Here is a 12,781-nt window from a genome sequence, read left to right on the forward strand (position 1 = left end):
GGGCTTTGCTCTGTTGTTTTTCTGCTGTGCTTTGGCAGTTGCAGGAAAAAGACAACTGCAAGCTGGAGAACCACTCAGGAAAATGTGGTCTGCCGGCTGGTGGGAGGGGGGCCGTGTGGGCTGCGGAGGGGCTGCACTGGCTGTTGGTTGCTGTGCTGGCTGGGCTGTGCCACCACCACAGTCAGGGCTGGGGGAACAGGACATGGGCTTTCCTTTAGACACCAGTGTCGGTGTCTGCGTGGTGAGAGATACAGGCGGGGAGCGCGGGGGAGGAGCCCCATCCTCCGGGTGCTGGGGGGGTAGCTCCCGAGGGGTCGGTGCGCATCTTCCTGGCTCCCTGGGGAAGACGCTCCCGTGCGCGGCCGGGAAAACCTTTCCTTGGGCGTTTACGGGAAAAGAAGGGACCTGCTACAGCCCTGTCCCTGCACCTGCATCTTCTCACGGTCCCGGCCGACCCACCCTTCCTGTGGGGCCGCGTGTGAGGTGTCCGGGCACACCCAGCCGCCGCTCGCTGTGGCTGCACTTGCTATTTCCAACCTCTGCTGGGCTGGAAATTTTGGGGTTTTTCTCTCTACCGGCTGCATCTGCTGCTGGTGAGGTCCTGGAGCAGCGTGCTTGTCTTGGGGGGCAGACGTGGTGCCCCCACATTGACTGTAGGGATGCACATGGCGAGCAAAGCACTGTGAGTGCTGCCCCGGGACTGGTGCTGCCCCGGGACTGGTGCTGCCCCGGGACTGGTGCTGCCCCGGGACTGGTGCTGCCCAGGGCCGTGGAGCCCCAGGGCTGTACCAGAGCACGGGCATGGGGTGCTTCACTTTGCCTCCTTGGCAGCAGGGCAGGGCAGACAAACTGCTCTCATAGTCATAGTGCCACTGCGGTTTCCCAAGCAGAGGAGTTTCTTTCCTGTGTGTTTCTTTTTTTTTGTTGTTTTGACTTTTTTTTCTTTCTTGTCTCTTTGAGGCCAAATAACGACTGGTTTTTCTTCCCGTGGCTCCGGATGGGGCTACTCGTGCAGCCTCCACTCGGGCACAGGTCCCACAGGCGCTGCCCCAGCCACCCACTCCCCCTGGGCTCCTTTGCACCTACCACCAAGTCTGGGAACAGCTCTGCCACCCAGCATTCTCTGATGTTCAACCTGATTTAATGATCAACAAGATCTGGGCAGGCTTGTTAGGTATTAAGTGACAATAGCAGGTGCCCTGGGTCTATTTTTAGGAGCAGCAGTGCGCTGGCTCTTCAGGGCAGAGCATGTTTGGGGAAGTGCCTAGAATGGAGTTTCTGTGGCCGTGGGGTTTTGTGAGTGCAATGATGGTGCAAGAGAGGGACCCTGGGAGGGGTGATGGTGCCTCTGCCCTGGTCCCTGCCAGGCTCAGCCTGTGGCACGGCGTGCTGGGGACCTGGGACCTGGCCCTGCCGTGTCACCCGCGGGTGCAGCCACCTCGTGACAGCAGAGCCCAGCTGGGGGTGGTGAAGGTAAAGCTGCGAGTGGAGGGGAAGCTGTATTGCTGTGCCTGTGCTGTGTCCTCTGTGATCACAGCACGAAACAAGAGGGGGTTGGGGGTGCTCTTTTTGCTGTTTGATCTTTTTTGAGATGTGGAACTGATTCCATGTGGCAGATAACAGAACATTTGCAATGACTGCCAAAAGACATTGTTTTGCATTTTGAGACATTACTATGATTTGCATTAATTAATATTAATATGACTCTAACTATAATGATTCTGTGGAGATGGGCACTCATTAATGGTGCCAAGGAAATGAGTGAATGAACTGGGGCTCCTGATTCCATGTGAGCCATCTGGGGCTGGGACCAATGTGGCTACTCTGTATTCTGTCTGCCCAGGGAGGGTGACGTTTGTGGGGTTTGGTGGGATCTTCCCAGCACGTCAGGGCTCTCACAGGTCTATCATGTGTAAATACATGTTTTATGGGAGCTGTGCTTTGGAGATAGTCAGGACATGGGTGATGTCCTCCTTTGCTGCCCAGCTCACCCACCTCTGCCGTTCCAGGTGGGGAGGCAGCAGTTCTGCACTGGTCACCAACAGGAAAGAACTGGGGGGATTTTGTCTTGCTTGCTGCCAGGCTTCACTTTGGGTTAAATTTTGGCTGAACTTGTTTTCTGATGAAGTCCTTCTGTGGTGATTGTCATGTCAGCCAGAGCACTGGCACCTCTGAAGCAGATGCTGAGGTTGTGTTTGGCAGGAGACCCCAGTACCTGCCCCCCCCCGCTACACCCGCAGCCCCTGTGCCCGCACTAATGCCCTGCTCTGCTCTCTCCCCAGGATCGACAAGACAATGCTGGCCAGCCTGAAGATCAAGTGAGTACCTGACTCTTCTCTCACGTGGTGATTTCCTGTGTGATGCACAGTGCTGGGAGCTGGCTCTGTGTGTGGAGGATGCTTTCCTGGGAGCTGGGTTCCAGCCGGTTCCGTGGAGTCCAGCCATGTCCACCCCTTCCAGGGCATGTGTTTGTACACATCCCATAGCCTGTTCTGAAAGTCTAAGGTGAATCAGGCACTGGGAGATTATAACAAATACAGTGACATGATCACTGTAAGATCAGTGGGCTGAGACATGCACTGGCCAACTCACAGGGCACCAACTCTGCCTTGGGGGTACTGGGGGTGGGAATCAGCAGGACAGGCTGGCACTGAGCTTCTGGGTGTAAATCCAGTGAAATCTGGAAGTTTCATATTTCAGTTTTCAATCTCGCAGTCTGGAGAGGGGCTGGGTGTCAGTGGGAGAGTGAGTGCCTGTGACCCAGCTCCTCTCCCGTGCTGCTGGGGGGCTCTGGGCACTACTCTGGAGGGGGTGGAGGTGCTGCTTGGGCCCAGGAGAGTCTCTGGGCTGGCAGTGTTGCTTGGTGGGTCCATCTCGGATTTGCCACAGACTTGCTGGGCACTGGTGGTGTGGACTGTGGTGCTCTGGCAAGGCGGTTGCTGGGCCAGGTCCTGTGCTGTGATGGAGCAAGGCATGTGGAGTCACTGCCCCTGCTGGGAAATGTCATCAGCTGATGGGGAAAAGTAGGTGAGGAAGGTCTGGGAATGGTGGCACTGGTGCTCTCTGCTCCCCCAGCACTTGTGGCTGGCTGGAACCTGCTTCCTGTTCCCACCAGCTCTGTCCTCCCAGCTGCAAGTCTGGGGGCACCAATCCCTTCCCTCCCACTGTAGGCCATCCTTCCCTCTCCTGGATTCTGGATAAGCTCCCTGGGTTGGGGGTTCCCCATTGTGAGCACACAAGACTCCAGCACTGTCAGCTTCACCCTGAGTTGATACAGAAATATTCTGCCCAAGTATCCCCTGGGCTCCGGGCAATCTGTAGGGTGACAGCTCATGTGGTTTTCCTTTATTATCATTACTTGTGCAAATTATTCATTAATGGAAAAGTATCTGGGAAGCCTGGGGGAGCTGCCTGAACGAGCTGGCAAATGCCCGTTGTAAATGGCACAGCAGAATGGTTGGTGCTCTGCTCACTGCTCGGGTTGTGCTGAACTAATGACAAGTTTAAATCAACATTTACCACTTTGGGGAGTGGAGGGAATTCTCTGCCGACTTTCCTTTTCCTGTGAAGCCGAGAAGGACTGAGCTGCTCCTTGTACTCTGCCGCACACTGTGCCCTGATTTTTTTCCAGGGCTGGTGCAGCAGTTCTGCTGCAGAAATCCCGTGTACCCTCCTCTCCCCACTGTGCCAGGCAACTAGTGCTGCACTTGGAATGCTGTGGAAGTGCTGTGGGCATGCTGCCACGCAGGGCAGGGTGAGGGTCTGGCTCCACATTTCTCTCTCCCTCTGCCCCCTCCTGCCCTGGCCAGTGGAGACAGTTTCCTTGGATCTTCTGATGAACATCCACTGCTCTTTGCAGCTAATGCTTCCCACAGCCCTGTAATGCTTCTGATCTGTGGGCAGATTGCTTCTTTAAGTGGTTCTGTAATTGTGGCCCAGCCACGCTTGTAAAAGCTTTTTAAAATTATAAAAATATAATAAACCCAAAGTTTTGATTTTCTAGCACCCTCTTGTTATTGCTGCAGCCTCTGGCTGAGTGTCCTGGCTTAACCCACGGCACAGAGGCACCAAGCATGGGCAGTTTTCTTTCCCTGTATAAGTCATTAGCAAAAATCCAAGCACCTCAGGGAGCCTCATGCTGCTGCAAATATCAACACTGACTCACAGACACGTGGCGGGGGGCACTGGCGTGCAGTGGTGGATGTGGCTCCTCGGATCTGGTGTCTGGGGGGATGGAGCAGGGCAGCAGGAGGGCTGAGTGAAGCTCTGGGATGCAGGGCAGTCCCTGCCTGTCCTCTCTCAGGATAAACTCATCCACGCAGGTGACACTGGAGCATCAAAGCAGTTTTCCCTCTGACTGTCTCTCCTTTTTCTTCTTCAGTTTGGGTTTCATTAGTTCCTATGGTAACCATGAATATGTCTGAGGGACTGGAGAGCGTGAGTAGACACTGCAGAGTGGGAGTGTTGGGGGACATGATGGGTGGGGAGCCCTGGCATCATGGGCAGGGGCTTGGCTGACCCCTCTGGTCACAGGTGCTGAAGAGGTGCCAGTGCTTCACTTGGGCAGGGAAGGTGCTGCCGAAAACTCAAGCAGCCCTGGGTGTCTGAAGTGCCCAGGAAGCTCTGGTGGGTTTGGGTCTAGTTCTCCCCCCAGGAGCTGTGCCATGCCCATGCCTGATGGGCAGAGGAACCTGAGACCATGGGCACCAAGCCAAGAGCTGGCATGTCCTGTCCCACCACTTGGGTTTGAACATGCCCTGGCCAAGGGCCAACCCTGGCTCTGGAATCCAGTGTCCTGGGGCAGAGGGAGCTGAGCCTCTGGCTGCTGTGGGGAGCCATGGGCTGCTCTGGGGAACTGGGACATGCTTCCCCCTCCCATGGATGGGGGCTCCCTCTGGGGGAGCCTCACAAAGCCCAAAGACAGCCTATGGGGGATGGAGAGTCAGGGAAAGGGCTTAGGGATACCCTGCTTGCTGGTTTTGGGGGTACATGTCAGCAGACACTGGTGCTGCTGTGCTCAGGTGCTGGGGCTGTTGAGAGCCACTGGGACCGGGGCCAGCCCCAGGGAACTGTGGGATGGAGACTGAGGCACTTGGGCAGTAAATGGGATTTGGCACGTGCAGACTTTGGATTTTGGTTTAGACTAATTCCATTGTCATTTTGCTGTTTCGTTTGTTTATTCCTTACACACTTTGTGAAAGCACTGGGGGCACCTGAACCCCCTGGGCTGACAAAAGGGGCATCACATCCAGAAGCAACCCCCCAGCCTTGGATCAGTGATGGTGTTTTCTTGTGCCACATGAAATCTCTGCAGAGAGCTGGCAGCATCTCTGGGTTCTCAGGGTGCTCCTTGGGGAGCGGCTCCATTGCAGACCTTGTCAAACATGGGGAGTTCAGGTCAGCTTGTGCTGCCTGAACCAGAGCTGGCCCAGATGGCAGCTCAACCACTTCCTGAGCAGGAGGGTCACCCTGGAGGGAAACATCAGCCCTGCAAAGATCTTCGCACGTCAAATACCAGTCCTGGCCAGGTGAGCCAGCCAGGTGGGTTTGTTTGCCTCTCACAGCTGCCCTGTGCTAACCTCAGGCAGCCCAGCACGTGCAGGGGTTCCCAAGGAAGCAGTCAGGGACCCCTGGGCCCCCCTGGCCTTGGGAAATCCTTGTGTTGGGGATGCTGGAGGTGGGAAGGTTCAATGGGGACAAACCCCTGGGGATCTTCCTCTGATGAGGATGAATGTGTGGGGACCTTCCTCCTCATCTCTGGAACAAACTGGCAGAGTGGTGTCCTGCAGGGGGTTCACCAGCCCTCTGCCTGCCAAGAGCTCTTCAGCCTCTGCACTCTGGTTGTTTGCTCGTTGGTGTTGGTGGGATGTACTGAGAAACCATGGAGTATTTAACAAAAAAAAAAAAATCAGTAAAAAAATTCCCTCCTTCAGGCAAAGAGTCACCTCTTCCTTCAGCCTTATAAAGCAAAAATAGCACCGAAATAATCATGTCTCCGTGGAATGAAGGAGCCCTGTACAGCAATTACTGGGAGTCAGCGTGTGTGCAGTCAGAACTCACATGAAAGAGCATGTGATGCTCCTCTGCTGGTGGGATCAAGAGGATGAAGGTGGGAAGAGATGAAAGATTTACTTGACCTTCGTAAAATGAGCTGTGTCCAGGCTTGGGGCTCTTTAATATTTGATGGGCTGGAGCTGAGTTAATGGGAAGATGTGGGAATGATTTAGCTTCTTGGCGATGGCTGCTCTGAGTATTGCACTAATCTTGAAGGTTTGCACTTGAGTCCTGTGAGGACAAGGTCTGGCGAGCAGATTTGCATCTAAGTAAATTCCTTTGACTTATTAGCACTTTATAAATGGATAATTGCATGCAAACATATGTTTTGCAATTATACTTAGCTGGAGTAGCACATGCAAAGGAAACACTGTTAAAACTACTGCAGCACACAGGGAGGCAGGTGGGCTTCCCATCTCCTTTGCTTTGGAACTGCTTCTCTCCAGGGCTGCTGAGCCTGGAGCCAGCCCAGTGGAAACCCCAGCAGTGACCCCCACCTGCCAACATGCCCAGGGATGGTTATCCCAGCTCTGGAGCCTGGTGGGACCCTGGGCAGTGACTCCCTCCCCCCCGTGTGCCTGGGGAGGGTTATCCCAGCTCTGGCACAGAAATGCCAGGGAAGGACTGAGCGTGTGGGGCTGGGGTGTGAGGGGTGCCCAGGGACTTGGAGCAAACTTTAAACCCTGTTAAACCAGTGCTGGGCTGGAGGGACAGAATGAAGTCAGGCTGTGTCTCTCAATGGGTCTGTGCTGGGTGGGTGTTAGTTGGGCACCCAGAGGAGTGCAGGGCTGTGGCAGCTTGGAGGTTCATGGCCAGGCATGGCATCCCAGGCAAAATGAGTCCTTGTGTTGGCAGTGGGTCTTGTGCTGGGTCCCTGCTAGGATGAAACCCCTCACAGTGCCAAGGAACTGCAGGCACGTGGCCAAGTGTGACACATTCCTGCTGCTGCTGCAGGCGCTGTCTGCCACCGTCCCCACTGCTGCCTGAGCTGCCTGTTGGGACGGTGGCAGGGGCACAGTCCATCCTACCCAGGGCAGCCCCAGGACTGGTGGGGGATTTATAAAATCCAGCGAGTCCCAACGACTCCTTGCTATCTCTGGTGAGCAGGCAGGAGCACTTCCCTCTTTCGTGGAAGGGCGGTTATCGTCCTGGCTGCCTGCAGACACCCAGCCCTGTGCCCATGCAGCATCCTCCCAGCACATCTCACAGTCTGCTTGGGACAGAGGAAACTTTCCCAGGAGGAGGAAGGTGCTGTCAGCTCTGAGGATTTGGAGTGCTTCAGCCATTTAATCTGGTAAGCCTTAGCTATATAAAATTTCAGGGTGGGGAAATGGGTGCTGGCACAGCTCCACTGATGCTCCCCCTTGGTATTTGACTCCGTGCTTTCCTATTAGTGTCTCACTGTATATATTTGGTTTTATGGGAGGGCTTATTCCTGCAGAAAGCCCAGTTATGGAGTGGAAGGGGTGGGCTGGGATGTGGCAGTGCAAGTGCAGCTCCCCGGTGAGGTTGGAGGTGGCGCAGCAGCACGTTCTGTGTGCGCTGCCCCGGCCATATGTTAAAATGTTGTTGTTGCTGTTAGACAGCCTTCCCATATTTAAAGCTAGATTATCCACAATTACATCTGCCCAGAAGATTGAGCAGCCCCACGTGGGTCTATTTTTAGCTCTGTCTCAGAACTAATAAAATGTGATGGTTTATACATCTTTCCTCCTGCCGTATTTACAGCCTGTCAGGCTGGGAGCTGTTTGCAGACAGTTGGAGGGTGGCTGCTTCGGAGAACAACCACCTTCTGAAGGCAAATATGGTTATGATGGGTGGAGGGAGCCGTGATAGCTGTGGTGATTGAGGTCCCACCTGCCTGCAGGTTCACTCCCCTGTGTCCGGGTGCAGGAGGATGGGCCTGTCTGCAGGAGTCACAAGCCTCACCCAGGCAGGGTTTGGAGAAGCTCTTGCCCTACTCAGCGTGCCCACTGGCTGCCCCCAGCCATGGCCATGTGCCTGCTCCTGGGGAGCGATTTGGGCAGTGTGAGCAGCCTGGAGCAGGGCAGGCAGTGGCCATGCAGGCGCTCTGCCAAAGCCCGTGGTTTGTTCCTGATGATAATTTTGTTAATTGCTGTACTGCTGCTGCCGGCTGTCACTTCTCCTGTGACCTGGCCTCCTGCTGCCTCTGGTGCCGGTGAGCCCATGGTCTGGCAGAGATGGGCAGCCACTGGCACCCAGCAGCATTCCTATGCCATGGGAAGGTTTGGTGCTAGCAGGGCCTGTGGCCCTGGGCTAGAAATGCCCCTCTCCATCTCTGCTCTTTTATTTCTGGTGGGGCTTGTGACGCTAGTTTTGCATTTGGTGAGCAAGCACTGGCATTGGACCTATACAATATCCAAGGGACTCACATCTTCCAAAGCCTGTTGCAAAAACATGGCTCGTCTCAGGCTCCCACCCAGGAGAGACGTAGAGGTTTGACAGGTACTTGAATAGGTCAGAGCTACATTTTGAGTCTCTGTGGAGTCTAAAAGGTCAATCCTTTCAGGCACTGTCCTGTCTCATTCCTCTCAAATATTACTGATGTCACACCAGAGACCACAACAGCTCCTTCTTCCTACAAGCAGTATGGTGTTAATCCTCTCCAGTCTGGAATGCACTTCCCAAAATCCTGACATGCTGATCTGGGTCTCTTGTTCCTGATCATTGATGAGGTTGCACGGCATGAGGTGATTTGATGAGGAAGATGGTGGGTTTGCAGTTAAAAATGTCTTCATTTTCCATCTTTTTTTGATCTGGAGTAAGAGACAAGAAAAAAGATGTAGAGCAACAGAAACCCCTTTCTGGATGTGATTGACTTCAGCACGTTCCCTGTAGTATGGATGTGTCAGAGATAATACCCGTGTTTTAGCTCCACAAATTATATGTCTTTTAATGCTCTCACATCAAACAAGGTGTCTGAGGGAGGCAGATAATCGAGACAGTGTCATCTCCTGAGGGAGTTGCTGGGACCCCAGCGCTGCTGCTCCAGCTGCCACCCCTGTGGCACCAGGGCGTGTTCCTGCCCACGCTGATGACCCCCCTGCTGCTCCCACCACTGCTCCTCCCCCCTCGGGGTGACTGGAGGGAGAAGGTGTTTTTCCCTACACAGCATCCATCCACGGTGGGCCAAGGGGTGCCACTGTGGCAGTGGAGGCTCAGGAGAGGGAGCGACGGTGGAGCCACTGGGGAGGGGGATTGGAGAGTCCGAGGCTCCTGCTCTGCTCAGCTGGGCTCCTCTTCGTGGGATGGGATTAGTGCTTCTCCAGAGCAGGAGCAGCCCTCCAGACTGTGTGTCCAGCATTGCCACCAGGACCTGCCTTTGCAGCCACCAGCTCTCCTGCTTGCTCTGCTCACACGAGGACTCCTGCAGCCCATCTGTGCTGCCACCCCTGTGCAGCACCGTCGTTCCCAGCAGAGCCAGGGCTCCTGGGGCCAGGTTAGCAAAACCCCAGCCTGGGTTTCAGCTGTGCAGGGTGGGACTGGTGCCACGGTGCTGCATCCCATGCTGTCTCTGAGTGCTTTGGGATGTTTATTCCAAGGCTCTCGCAGGGCTGGGGCTGAGGGCTTTCTTCAACAGCAGGATTTGGAGACACGGGTCAGCATCGCCTGTAGCTGCCGCCCCACACCTTTCCCTGTGTGCCCTGCTCGTCGCTCATAAGAGCCTGTGCAGGGCAGAGGGCAGCTCTCCCTGGAATGCTGGTCTCAGTGAGCAGTGCCTGGAAGCCTGAGCCTCCTGCCCAAGCCCACTCCGTTCTTCCCTGCCTCTGCCTGGGGTCACCCCCCTCCTCCCACATCCCTCACAGCATCCTTGGGAAGGGCATTGCTTGGCTGAGGTCAAAGTTTGTGCCTAATCCTGAGCTTCCTGGCAGGATTCCAGTGGTGATTGATTGGAATAATGGTTTCAGGGATGACCTTTGCTCTGCATGGGGAGCGGAGGAAGGACCAGGGGCTGAACAGGGTGCTGGTGGTGCTGGAAGCGTTGGGCATGTTAGTGGCTGTGCATCCCAAATCTGGCTTTATTAGTAATTTTAATGATGAAGGGTGACATTTAGTTCACTGATTTACTAGTAAAATTCAGAGGATCTGCTCATGCTGTAGAGACTAATTTCCTCTTCTGATTTGATCTAATTTAATTGGATGCTGAAATCTTGGAGCTCATCTCTTCGGGAAGCCTGAGTTCACAGGGAGAAATACCCCGAATTATCAGGAATACAATTTCCATGTAATCGTGCTGCTGTCATAGCCGTGATTACCTTGTTCTTGTTATACCATCGGAAATTATACAGTTACCCCAGGGAGCTGCTGATGCTGCCCCGTTGCAGTCATGCAGCTACACTGCTGGGCAGGGAGAGCCCAAAGCTGTCTTACTCAGGCTGTTGGAATTATGGGATAGTGTTTGGCTTGTAGCCAAATGGCACATGGTAGATGGGAGAGGTGTGTAGGAGACTCCTTGTACCCACAGCTTGTTTTGTTCCTTGATAAATGAGTCTTGGAAAACCACCCGCTATTCATGTGTTGATCGCATGGTCAGTGTTCCAGGCTCCTGTCTCTGATGCTCCTGGGTCACTGCACCTCGGTGGCTTTCCTGGAGAAGTTCTTGGCCTGGCTACGGCTCAGGCCTTACCCCCTTTGGAGCTGGTACCAAAGTGTTGCTGGTCTGGTTGAGTGTGTCCATCACATGCGGTGCTTGGCATCGCCTGCACACTCTGCAGCCATCAGCCATTTCATTGGGATGCTCCAAAGTCTGTGTGGCCTTGAACAGGGACAGTGTGGGGTGTGCAGGGAGGTGCTGCTTCCAGCAGGAAGGGTGACAGGACCCGGCTGACCTCGGCTCCCTCCTGCAGCGAGAGTTCTTTCATTTTTATTCTTCCATTGTGGCTTTGACTGCTCCCTCTGCTTATTGCCTGTGAGGGCTGGAAATTGTGCTGGGGAGATGGGCCACTGTGGGCTCTGCTCAGCCCCAAGTCAGGCAGAAGGTTGATGCTTGTCTGTGCTTGTGAGAGGGATGGGCTCTGGACAGGGGTGAGCCTGTGGCCTGGGCTCCTGCTTGAGCTCAACAGGTAAATGTGTCCTTGCACTTCAACCTGTCCTTCCATGTGGGAGCCACAGGGCTGGGGCACAGGGAGCTGCCAGCACGGGGGCACTGTGGTGTGGGGGAGCCTTGCCAACTGTGTGGGGTGGGGCTGGGAACCTGGGGCTGCACACATCAGTCTGATCGCTGGGAATTGTCACCGTGCTGGGGTGGCTGCTGCCGTGTCACGCCTGTCTCACTCTATTTCTGGGGAGATAAACTTGTGTTCTGTCTCTCATTGCCTGCATGGAGGAGCCGGCTCTGTGTTTGCCTGGGATTTCCTCCATGTCTTTCCTACTGAAGGCATAAAATAAATTTCTAATCAGATTACTTGGGACTGAATGTAACATAATCTAAAGCTCTATTTCTTGTGATACTTCCCTAAAACTGGATGCTCTCTTATCCTCTTCCTGCAGTTCTGATTGAAATGCTATAATCGCTTTCTCCCTCGTTTGCAAGCTCCCAAATCCATTTCTGCTATGCCAGGGAAATCGGGATGTGGCTGCTCCTTTGCAGAGAAATGGTTACTATTTTTGGGGTTTGGTCCATGTTGCATCGGCTCCTTTTGTTTCTCGCTGGCTCCCAGCTCCCGGTGGTGGTGCAGCTGCCCCATCCCAGCTCTCCCACCTGGGCAGTGCAGATGTCCACGCTCAGGTAGTGGTTAGCACCCAGGGGGACTCTGGGTGAGTGCCTGGGGCAGTGGGGAAGGGTCCCAGCCAGATCTCTGGGCTCCCGTGAGCCCCTGCAGGGGTGGGCTGGCCTGCCTCCAGCCCGGCTGTGGCAAATGCCTGGCATAGCTCATGTATTTCTGGTGCTGTCCCTCGTGAGTGAGGGAACCAGAAATATCTCCTGCACAGGGAGGCACAGAGGGTGACAGGGACGGATCCTGCGCCATCTAACGAGGCAGTGCTGTGGCTCTGGCTGAAGGACTCCTGAGTCACCAGAGCTGGGGTCAGCTGTGCCTGCAGCTCAGATGTGAACGATGGGGCTGGGTCCTTCACGGGTGGAAATGCCCTGTTGGTGACTGAGGAAGGTCGGTGAGCTACTCACCTATGGGGAGTTTCATCTCACTGTAGCATCAAAACAAAAGCCAAAGGTATTACATAAACGTGTGGCTTCATAATAGTATTAATAGTGTCATTTGTTCATGGCAGATTCAGTACTCTCAGACATGAAGGCTCAATCTTGTCCCAGTCTGGTGTTTTCAGATCATTCTTTCTTAGCAGAGTGTCCAGAAGAAGCTGTCGAGCTCTGCACAGCCGAACTGGCCACCAGGTGATGTATCACTCACAGCCATAGGTGAGGTTTCAATCAATGCACGGCGTTGTCCTGACCTGCCCTGCGCTCCCTCCAGCCCCTCAGGCTTCCTAGTTTGCTGCCAAACTGTTTCTATGAAGAAAAAATGTCGGGGCATTTTTAGAGACATATTTATTTCTTCATAAATCGGAGAGCTGCTTACCCTGGAGATCATTTAGTCACTGAAGGGGTGATACTGAATTTTTTAAAGGAAGGATGAAGACTTGGAGCCTCTTGAGCTACAACGTTCTGTCTGAGATGTCCTTTGGCATGTCTGGAGGGCCTTCAGGAGTGCTGGTGCTAACAGGGCAGAGGTGGGGGCTTTCAGATGTGCCA

General features: G+C 54.4%; 1 protein-coding gene across 15 annotated transcripts in view; it reads left to right on the plus strand.

Annotated features, from left to right (window-relative positions):
* RAP1GAP2 (RAP1 GTPase activating protein 2) overlaps window positions 1-12,781 on the plus strand; it is a 60,483-nt gene that overhangs the window by 15,240 nt on the left and 32,462 nt on the right. For 12 of the 15 annotated variants that reach the window (XR_007908010.1, XR_007908011.1, XM_051809182.1 and 9 more), the window contains one exon: window positions 2,283-2,318. Coding sequence is in view for 12 of the 15 variants with exons in the window: in XM_051809177.1 (XP_051665137.1) it covers window positions 2,283-2,318 (36 nt within the window). In the remaining 3 variants the exon portion in view is untranslated. Of the gene's footprint in view, window positions 1-1,208; window positions 1,474-2,282; window positions 2,319-7,295; window positions 7,349-12,781 lie in introns of those variants that run through there. The other 3 variants (XM_051809184.1, XM_051809183.1, XM_051809187.1) reach the window with 3 other exon arrangements.

Source organism: Manacus candei, unplaced genomic scaffold (genome assembly GCF_025592945.1).
Source record: "Manacus candei isolate 608988 ecotype Guabito, Panama unplaced genomic scaffold, ASM2559294v1 h1tg000076l, whole genome shotgun sequence".
Classification (NCBI taxonomy): domain Eukaryota; kingdom Metazoa; phylum Chordata; class Aves; order Passeriformes; family Pipridae; genus Manacus; species Manacus candei.